General features: G+C 43.1%; 1 protein-coding gene across 1 annotated transcript; it reads left to right on the top strand.

Annotated features, from left to right (window-relative positions):
* Positions 1–8,158: 8,158 nt before the first annotated feature.
* Positions 8,159–9,273, top strand: LOC104818154. Its single transcript, XM_019203052.1, has 2 exons — positions 8,159–8,317; positions 8,875–9,273. Exons 1-2 carry the CDS (start codon positions 8,291–8,293, stop codon positions 9,271–9,273), a joined length of 426 nt encoding a protein of 141 aa, XP_019058597.1. The 5' UTR covers positions 8,159–8,290.
* Positions 9,274–10,932: the final 1,659 nt, after the last annotated feature.

Consider the following 10,932-nt stretch of genomic DNA (forward strand, 5'->3'; position numbering starts at 1 on the left):
GTTCGAGTCAACACTTGACTCGGTCCGAGTCAGAAGCATAGATCAATATGAACCAAAACTTGACAACCAGACAACTTTCTGTACTGACTCTGTCCGAGTCAATATCAAGATAAAATTTAATTTGAATTTTGAAAATCAAATTGATTTTATTTTGAGATTCTCCCCTCTACTATAAATATGGGTCTTGGTTAGCTCATAAAAGAGAGAAAATAAGCATTCTAGAGAAAAAAAAAGCATTCACATATTTGCTCATATCTCTCTCTAACCTCGCTTGGTATTTGGAAAGCTTCTTCCAAATACGCGGTCGTTGTATCCTGGGAGTTCACTGTGCTCCAGTAGCCTCGAAGCTTTAGAGGTGGCACGGAAATCGAACTTAAGAAAACTATGTTTCAGAGGCCTCGACAAAATAATCTTTTAATTTCAGGTACTTATCTGGAATCGCTCGAATTGTGGAGTTTTGCCGTCGTCAACAACTGTCGTCCCCAACAGAAGCCAGGCTCTGATACCACTGTTGGGTTTCGCTACGGATTCCTAGCATGCGATTATATCGAACTAGGGTTTGGTTTACTAGGTTTCATGCAGCGAAAGAATAATCTAAACCTAGTCAAACGTCACATGCAACCAAAATCATCCGTAAAACCCCGTTTAATCGTGTATATCACCGTAGGAATCGAATACTTACCTCTTTCCTGAAGATCTGAAAGTAGCAATCGATCCAGGGCCTATTTTAATCACCAAGAGCTGAAAGTACAGCTCCCCTACACGTATCCACACCGACGAGAAGGATTCCAAACACTTTTGGAACTGATCTGCTAGGATCTGTGAAGTGAATAGAGTTTTCAAGACTTGGGATCGAATCCCTAGAACTAGAACCTCAAAAGGAACGATTTTCTTGTGTTCTAGATCTGTCTTAGGGTTCTGTAAGTTAATTCTACCCTTAGGACGGCGTCCAACACCTCCTTATAAGTTAGAAACCCTAATCCTTGTGAAAAGAGACTTTTTTCGAGTATGGACTCGGTCCGAGTCAGAACTATGACTCGGTCGAGTCAGAACTCTGACTCGGTCGAGTCAGAACGAATCAGCCCAAGCCCATTGTCAACTCTTGACTCGGCCCATTTAGTATTGACTCGGTCCGAGTCAAAACTTTGACTCGACCGAGTCAAAACATCAGCCAAGCCCAAAACACTTTCTGGGCTTCGGAACTGACTCGGTCCGAGTCAAGTACTGACTCGGTCCGAGTCAGAAGGCTGAAAACGTCCTGACACTCTGATTTGATCCGAAAACGATTTTTCCGACCAAATCCAAGTCTTCCTTTCCGAAACTTCACATATAAGTCCATCCCTAATGGTGTGTGACCCTGTAGGCCCATTCGCAGCGGCAGTAGCCTCGAGAACCGTTTCCGATCTACAAGTCATGGTTAGTCTCTAGCAAGACGCCATAATCACCCACGTTGAATTGAGTTAGAGGTGATCTAACCGAGGCAATAACAGCTCGAGTTCTGATCCTTTATCTCCCGATATCATATGTTGAACAAGGGCATGGTTTGAGTCACCCTTCAAGTTCAACCGCTTTCTCGTCTTGGCAAATCGACTAATAAAATAGATGCAACTTCATCTATAGCGTGGCCACGCATTTTCATAGTCCGACTTCCACGAGCGGGCCCAGCGATATCTCTCGTATTGAGGAGGTGATAAGTCCCATATTGCATGTCTATTATCTCCATATGATTCGTGAACGTATCTGATCAACGCCGTTATAATCATCCGGTTAAAGACGACGTTTGACGCAGTCAAGACACGCCACTCCTCATATCAGATACTCTAGACATCTCAGGTCTGAGGATCCAAGAACGAACCGCTTTATGAGATTTAAGTCATGACTCTGTCTATGTGACAATCTCATGCGGGTGAACCAGTCACTCGTTCACAACGAGTACCCATGATTGTGAAATGCATCCAATGCATCGATGACACCTCATGCTAGTCTTAATTCATCATTGTTCCCACAATGATAACTGACCAGGGTGTTTAGAATCATTCTATAATGATTCAAGGATACCGAAATATAACAAACATGCCAATCATATAACGGGAATGTAATGCATTCATAAATCAATGAATCAATACAAAGTCAAAATGTCATATCACGGAACATCCTAGAGCATTACAACCAACATTGTTGCTTGACGATTCCCGAATACAGATTTAATATCGTGATTCTCGCATGCTTAGCATATACCCATACACGCAAATACGGTCCCGACACCCACGGTCATCTTTGCTTGATAGTTACACGTTTTTATTTGCTTTCTTATTTTAGTTATTTTAGATTTCACATACTTCCACCATTACTTTCACTTGCTTGCTTTGATTTAATTTCGATTAGGGTTTAGATTTAGCGACCGGTCCTTGTGTTCGACCCCGTGTTACGACGATCCGTATCCTTGCGGTGAGTTGTGAATCGAGTTATAGATTTTAGACTCGGTACACACGTATCAAGTTTTTGGCGCCGTTACCGGGGACCGATTAGCCTATTTCTAGGTCTTTATTGATTCTAGATCTTTGATTGTTTTCTTTTTCTTTTTCTTTTTCTTTCTTTGGTTTTTGCGGCTTCACTTGGTTTCGAGTTCTTCTTTTTCTTTGCGGTTTGCAGGATTCTAGTGCATGACACGGAGCTCTACTCGGAGAGAAGACCTAGTCTACGATCCAGAGATTGAGTGTACATTGAGAGATATCCGAAAGCAGTAGAGAAGAGAAGCTATGTCGAGGTGAAGTAGTTCGCACGACCATGCGGTTCATGATGAGAAGCATCAAGAGAATCAAGAGCACATGAATCCGCTCTATGATCAACAGACCGAGGGCGAAGCTACCTATGTTGCGGAGGAGACTTTGGGTTCTTACATTGCACCGAAGCACACCCAACTCCTATCTTGCATCAATAGACCGCCCATAGACAGCTTTAAGCTACCGCCACAGTGCATCACGATGTTCAGTCAGACGAGCTTCAGAGGGCGGCCTACAGAGGATCCCATTGCTCACTTGACTCAGTTTAAGATGCTGTGCAGATCAGTTAGGAAGGCACGAGGAAAGACCATCGAGGATGTATATTTAGAGGCCTTTCCTTTTTCACTGATGGACCGGGCGAGAGATTGGCTCTACACTCTTGAGCTGAACTCGATCACGACATGGGAGGAGCTAGAGGAGCAATTCATGGCGAGATAGTACTCCCCAGAGAAGACCCGAGCTGCACAGAGAGCCATACACAGCTTCACTCAAGAGAGTGAAGAGAATCTATACGACGCATGGGAAAGATTCAAAGGCTATCAGCGCCTTTGTCCCATCACGACATGGATAAGCGACTGTTGCTTTCCACGTTTATCCACGGACTGAGAGATGATACTAGAGCATGGATGGATGCAGCTTGTGGAGGGAGTGTATACGACATTCCCTTTGACACCCTAGAGATGCAGATTGCGAAGATGGCCAAGGCAAGAGGGATGTCAGGAGATAGTATCATACGCTCTACAGGACGGGTAGATTTGGGCGAGTCCGCTGCTTTGAAAGCGGTCATGTCTGATTTATCGGCAATCAAGCAGCACATGGGACTCAAGAATACATCTAACCCGCCGAAAGTCCAGCCTGGCATGTTTCTGGTTGATCAGGCCGCATCAGAGGAAGAACCGGTTGAGGATGTCAACTACATAGGAAGGAATCAGTACCAGAATCCTTCCAATCTCTACAACCCGAACGCGCCTAGAAACCATACTAGGTTTCTCCTACGGAAACCCGAGCGGAGCATTGAATGCACAGCAACAGGGCATTTCCAGAATCCCTCAGAATCCCTCGGGCTTCACTCAGTCACGTTTTCAGGGGCAGAATCATGGATATGCGCAACAGAATCCAGGATACGGGCAGCAGAATCAGGGTTACAGAGCTCCTCCACCGGCAAAGAATGATGAAGCAGACATCAAGACAATGCTTGCCCAACTAATGCTCGATCAGAAGACATCATTTACGGAGCTGAAAACCGATCAGAAGACATCGTTTATGGAGCTGAAAGCCGAGGTACAGAGCATAAGGGCAAGGCAAGACACCTTTGAGAGGAGACTTGATGGGATGGATGCACATATGAAGCTAGTGGATACACAGATCGCACAGCTTGCATCACAACCCTCTAGGCAGCAGGGCACATTTCCTGGGAAGCCCGAGCCAAATCCACGAGAGCATGTAAACGCTGTTGAGCTGAGGAGTGGAAAGAAACTGCCAGAGGCAGTCCCTACGGAAAAAGGGACGACGTCTAGATACACTGCCAAAGAGAAAGGAAAAGCCATAGCAGATGAGAACACCTCGGGTGAATGCAGAGGAAGCCGAAATGCCATACGTCGCTCCTCCACCTAAGGTACCACCCGTTCCTTTTCCTTCTCGATTGAAGAAGCATGTTGAGGATACAGAGTTCTCGAGATTTGCTTATATGCTTCAGAAGCTAGAGGTTACTATACCGTTCTATGAGGCTATGCTGCAGATACCCTCTTATTCGAAGTTTTTGAAAGACATCTTGACCAAGAAGAGGGTAATTGGGAAGGAGACAGTGGCCTTGAGCACAGAGGTGAGTGCTGCGATTCTACAGCATGAATTGCCACGGAAGAGATCAGATCCTGATAGTTTTCGATTCCCTGCAAAATCAGAAACATTGCGATAGACCATGCATTGTGCGACCTTGGTGCTAGCGTCAGTTTACTACCGTTGTCCATTTACAAGAAGCTTAATATTGGTGAGCTTAAGCCGACACGGATGGCGCTACAGCTAGCGGATCGAGGACGAGCAAACCTCAAGTCTGGGGGGATTTGATCACACGGTTTTTCCACCGGTTTTCTAACGTCGTGCATTACAATTCCTCATACATCTTAGGTATTATAGGACGTTAGTCGGCCATGGGTAGGCTCTTCTGCTTGTTTTTCCCTTGCAGGACGATTCCACGAGAATTTTCACGGGCGTGGCACGAAAGAGCACGGTTTCGGGAAGACCCGGGGAGCTCAGAGAATTCAGGCGGGTTGCCCGTTTTATGGGCGACCGCCTGAAAATGGATAAAAACGCAGAATTGGAAGTGTCAGAGAAAAATGAGCGACCGCCTGAAATTATGAGCGACCGCCCATTTTCTGAGCGACCGCCTGAAATTATGAGCGACCGCCTGAAATTCAGAAAATGAGCGACCCTGAAGAGAAAATGAGCGACCCTGAACAAAAAATGAGCGACCGCCTGATATCAAATGCGGCCCAAAAAGGAAAAGCCTGAACTTTGAGGTGAAAACCTAATTTTGCACTTTCATTAAAAGAGGAGTTTGAGGAGAGAGAAGGGGGGCTGCACACTTGGAGAGAAAAATCAACTTGGAGAAGAGGAAAGGGAGATTTTGGAGATCTAGGAGGCTTGGAGAAGAAGAAGGCCACGATTGAAGACCATCTTGAGCTTTTCTTCTCCTTCTCTATGTTTTTTCATTTTGCTTTCTGTTTTGAAACCCTAGATATGGAGTAGTGACTTTGTTGTGGGGGAAGGATCCCCACTTTTGTATGGATACCTATGCTTAACCTATGTTGTTTATGAGTTTTCTTCCATGGATTTGATGTTTTGTGCTTAATGCTATCAACTTTGGCGAAATCTTAGTTGGTGTGATGTTAGAACACATTGACCATAGGGATATGGGGATGATCTTAGGAACCAAACATCAAATGAGTGAGTTATTCACATTGGGAGATGGCTTAACTTGCTTAGGGTTCATGATAGGGTACATTAATGCATCTAGAGATCATTTAGATCATTGGGAGATGGGTAAATCGATTCTCTAGGTAGTGAGTTTAAGCTCGGGAGAGACAAACTCTAGATGAAGTGCTTGAAACCCCCATTTGGAAGATAAACCCGTAGATATTGTAGTATCATCAACCGTCCATGAAAGTCTTGAGGGATCCCGAACCCACAACGCCTAGAATCATTGTTTGCAACCCCGTTAATTTTATTTGCGAAATTTCATTCCGATACCCATCACAAATCACATTTTTATTTGACCATCAATCTAGCTTAGGGATAAACTAATACAACCTAGTCCTTGTGTTCGACTCCGTTACTACAACTACCGTATACTTGCGGATAGTGGTACGAATCGGGTAATATATATAACTCGGTGCGTGCGCATCAAGTTTTTGGCGCCGTTGCCGGGGACTAGGCGTTTTCGTGTTAGTCTAGATTTTTGCTAGATCACATTGCTTGGATTTTTGCTTGGATTAATTTGAGTCATTATCGTTTCACAGCACACTCGGTTCGTTTTGTCTCTTTGGTGTGCAGCTCTTCCGGTGCATGATAAGAAGTACCACCGATAGAGATCAACTCGTCTTCGACCCCGAAATAGAAAGAACACTGCGCTTCGCTCGGAGACAGCAAAGACAGTGCGGAATGGCCGAAGAAATGCTGAGAGAGAACAACGCACGAAGAGAACAACCCGAGATAGCCGAAGAGCTATATGCCTAAGGAGGTCCAGTCCAAGCACCCCCTAGAACGCTTCGAATATACACACAACCGAAGCACACTCAGTTACTGTCAGGCATCAGCCGGAGACCTCTAGAAGATTTTGAACTCCTACCGCAATGTTTTCAAATGCTCAACAATATGAGTTTCCGTGGGAGACCAAACGAGGATCCGAATGCTCACCTTACGAACTTCAAGATGAACTATAAGGCAATCAAGAAGGGACCGGGGATTACTCTTGAAGACGTATTCCTTGAAACTTTCCCCTACTCGCTTACGGAGAAAGCTAGAGATTGGTTCTACACTCTTGAGCCAAACTCTATCTCAACATGGGATGAGATGGAAGAGCAGTTCCTTATGCAATACTATTCTTCTACCAAGACTCAACATGCGAGGAATCGGATTAATGATTTTGTGCAAGAGGATGGGGAGAATCTCCATGATGCATGGGAACGCTTCAAGGAATATCAAAGAATGTGCCCTCACCATGGAATGGAAAGAGACAACCATCTATCCATCTTTATCCATGGGTTGAAGGATGTTACTCGGTCTTGGATTGATGCAGCGTGTGGAGGTGACATATATGACATCCCTGTTGGATTTGGGTTTATTTGATAGAATCAAAACGGGCCTAGCCCGTGAGAAGCCCGGTCCGTCTAAATTTAAATCTGCAGAATATTAAGAGAATATTCTTATTTGAATTTGAAATTCAAATTCAAATTGGATTCAAATCCGCAGAAAATCTATCAAATATGATTGAGATAAGATTGAGATAATATCAAAATAAAATCAAATTTGAATTTTGAAATTCAAATTGATTTGTTTTGAGATTCTCCCCTCTACTATAAATAGGGGTCTTGGGTTAGCTCATAAAACACACAGAAAAGAAACAAGCATTCTAGAGAAAAAGAGCATTCACATATTTGCTCATATCTCTCTCTAAGTTCGCTTTGTATTTGGAAAGCTTCTTCCAAATACGCGGTCGTTGTATCCTGGGAGGAACGCAGCTCTTAAGGCGGTGCTAGCCGACCTTGCGGAGATAAAGGTCCAACTTGCGAATGCCAAACAAGTAGCTGTTGTGAAGGATCACAATGTAGCGCAAGTTCAACGGGGTATGTATATGATTGATCAAGAAGCGGAAGAAGTCAACTATGTCGGTCCAAACCAATACACTCATCCATCCAACCTATACAACCCGGGATTGAGGAATCATCCCAATTTCTCCTACAAGAACGCGCCAAATGCGCTAAATCCTCAACCCGCCTTCCAACGGAACAACCAAGGACCTCCGGGTTTCCAACCGAAATACCAACAACAAGGTCAAGGGAATCAAGGTTATCAATAGAATTCCAACTATAGACCACAGCAAGCGCAACCCGATGAGCAAGACCCGGATATCAAGGATATGCTTATGCAAATCCTCCAAGGTCAAAAATCGCAAGGAGTGTCCATTGGGAGCATTGAAAATGAGCAAGTTGCATTCAAGAAACAATTGGAAGGAGTGCAAGCTCACTTAAAGATTTTGCATAACTCTCTCTGAGTTCGCTTGGTATTTGGAAAGCTTCTTCCAAATACGCGGTCGTTGTATCCTGGGAGTTCACCGTGCTCCAATAGCCTCGAAGCTTTAGAGGTGGCACGGAAATCGAACTTAAGGAAACTGTGTTTCACAGGCCTCGACAAAATAATTTTTTAATTTCAGGTACTTATCTGGAATCGCTCGAATTGCCGGAGTTTTGCCGTCGTCAACAACTGCCGTCCCCAACAATCTTAAGTTCGACATGGTTAACACGAGGCAAACTTCTCGGGTAAGTGCCTAAATCTCCTTTTAATTTCGGTATAAAATCTCACACGAATTTGGATCTAAAAACAACTAGGTTAAAAAAAAAATGTTGGAAAAAAAAAACCAAATAGTTGTTTTGTGAAGCTCAAATTTAAAATTGAAGCCCAAATTCAAAGAGATTAATTGAAAAGCCCAAAAGAGTAAGCCCAAATTGAAAAGTTTAGTTTTGACCCAATTTGAAGAGATTAATCTAAAAGCCCATAAGAGAAAGCCCAATATATTTAAAAGTGTTGTGGGAAAAAAAAAACAATATTATTATTTATTTTTTTTTTTGAAGAAAAGAAAAAAGGTTAAACAATATCGGAAGTAACTTTTCCTGTAAATTGGGGAAGCAAGCTTTGTCTTAGCGGGCCGGGTTTGAAGAGGAAGCCCTTTATACCCTCCTCATAGTAAGGACGTGGGAATCGGGGTGAACCCTCCGGCTATCACTGGAAGCGAGCAAAACCAATTTATAAGTTAAGTGAAACTCGGTTTAGTTTATAAGCTTTGTGAAAGCTAACAATGATTGGATTTATTCAACAGATCATTGATAATCCAAGAAATCCCATGGATTCAAATACTGCTCCAGGGAATGAGATTCCTGCTATGGATATCGATGAGAATCCTCATATAGCGGAGGTTACGAACCCCGTTAATCATGATGTTGCTGGCACATATATGAATAATCAAGTGCCAAACGTTGCGAACGTTGTCCCACCAGGAATGCCTTCGGTTGTTGCGAACTCCGAAAACCAGGCAATTCCTATTGTGCCTATCGGCCCGACTGAGAGACCTGAACAATTTAAGGGTCAAAATTTCAAACGCTGGCAACAAAAGATGTTGTTTTTCTTAACACAACTTAAGTTGTCACGGTACCTCACTGAAGAGGAACCAATCCCAGAGGAGGGCAATGCCAAATCTCTAGCTAGTTGCCAACAATGAAAATATAACAATTTCATGTGTTGGAACTTTGTGCTGAACGGTTTGGATGATTCGCTTTATGGTGTTTTCTCCAAATATGTTACGGCAAAGCAACTCTGGGAAGCGATTGATCATAAATATCGGGTCGAAGAGGCTAGCCAAGGACGAATGGTGGTAGCCAAGCTCCTAAACTACCGTATGGTAGATACAAGGAGTGTTGTGGAACAAGTAGATGAATTACAAATCATCTTCCACAACTTGGCGGGAGAAGACATCATGGTAAATGAACGGTTCCAGGTGGCAACTCTGATTGAAAAATTGCCTCCCTCCTGGACGAGTTTCAAGAATGACCTGAGACAAAAACCTAAGGACATGTCTTTGAAGGATTTACATCGTCGTGTGAGAATTCGGCAGGAATCTCAACCTATTCTTAAAATGAATGGGCAGTTTGGATCCAAGGCAAATGTCGTTGAGACGACTAAGGCCAAAGGGATTAAGAAGCGGAAGATTGATAAGAATGTCAACTCCAAGAAATTCAAGGGGAATTGCTACGTCTGTGGCAAGACTGAACATCTAGCGAAGGACTGCTACCATCGCAAGGAAGGTGCCCAGAAGAAAATTGGGAATAAAATCCAAGCTCATGTAGCTGAAGTAGAAGGTGGGGAGTCTGAATTCGTAGCAGTTGTGTCAGAAGTGAACATGGTCGGAGATAATCCGAGAGAATGGTGGATTGACACTGGAGCAACCCGCCACATTTGTGCTAACAAATGGATGTTCACCACCTATGACACTGTCACCGGAGAAAGCTGCTATATGGGAAACTCTGCTGCATTCAAAGTGGAAGGCAAGAGTTCAGTCGTTTTGAAGATGACATCTAGAAAGAAGCTGACACTCACTGAGGTTCTTCATGTGCCAGACATTCGCAAGAACCTGCTCTTTGGATCTGTGATGTCAAAGAAAGGCTTTAAGCTAGTGTTTGAATCTGAGAGAGTTGTAGTGTCAAAAGATGGTGTGTATCTGGGTAGAGGTTATCTAGCAAATGGTATGTTCAAGATGAATGTAATGACCATTTGTAACACCAATGCGGCAAACAATATAACCGCAAATGATATTAATAAAGCTTCTACTTCTTCTGCTTACTTGATTGAGTCAAGATTGTGGCATGGTAGATTAGGACATGTGAATCTTAAGTCTATGCAAAGATTAATGTCTTGTAATCTACTGCCAAAATTTAAATTAGACAAAGACCACAAGTGTGAAGTCTGCGTTGAAGCGAAATTTGCTAAGTCTTCGTTTAAAAATATTGAACGAAGTACTGAACCTTTGGAATTGATACATACAGATGTATGTGATTTGAAATATGTGCAAACCAGAGGCGGAAAGAAGTACTTCATTACATTTAGTGATGATTGTACTCGATATTGTTATCTCTACTTAATGAGAAGTAAAGATGAGGCAATAGAGATGTTTAATCTCTATAAAAACGAAGTTGAAAATCAACTTGGAAAGAAAATCAAAGCTTTGAGAATGTATTTCCGTACAAGACTCGGATAGAATTAGATCCAAGTGGTATGGAATCTCAAAGAATTCATGAATCTTCTAAGCAATTAGAGGAAGAAGATGAAGAGCCTAAAAGAAGTAAAAAGTCAAAGAAACCGACTTCTTTTGGTTCTGATTATC

Source organism: Tarenaya hassleriana, unplaced genomic scaffold (assembly GCF_000463585.1).
Source record: "Tarenaya hassleriana unplaced genomic scaffold, ASM46358v1 Cleome287, whole genome shotgun sequence".
Taxonomy (NCBI): Eukaryota; Viridiplantae; Streptophyta; class Magnoliopsida; order Brassicales; family Cleomaceae; genus Tarenaya; species Tarenaya hassleriana.

Coding starts and splice junctions, on each gene's coding strand:
- LOC104818154 (XM_019203052.1), top strand. CDS start 8,291: ATGGTTAACACGAGGCAAACTTCTCGG. Junction 8,318..8,874: donor ACACGAGGCAAACTTCTCGG/GTAAGTGCCTAA, acceptor TTTATTCAACAG/ATCATTGATAATCCAAGAAA.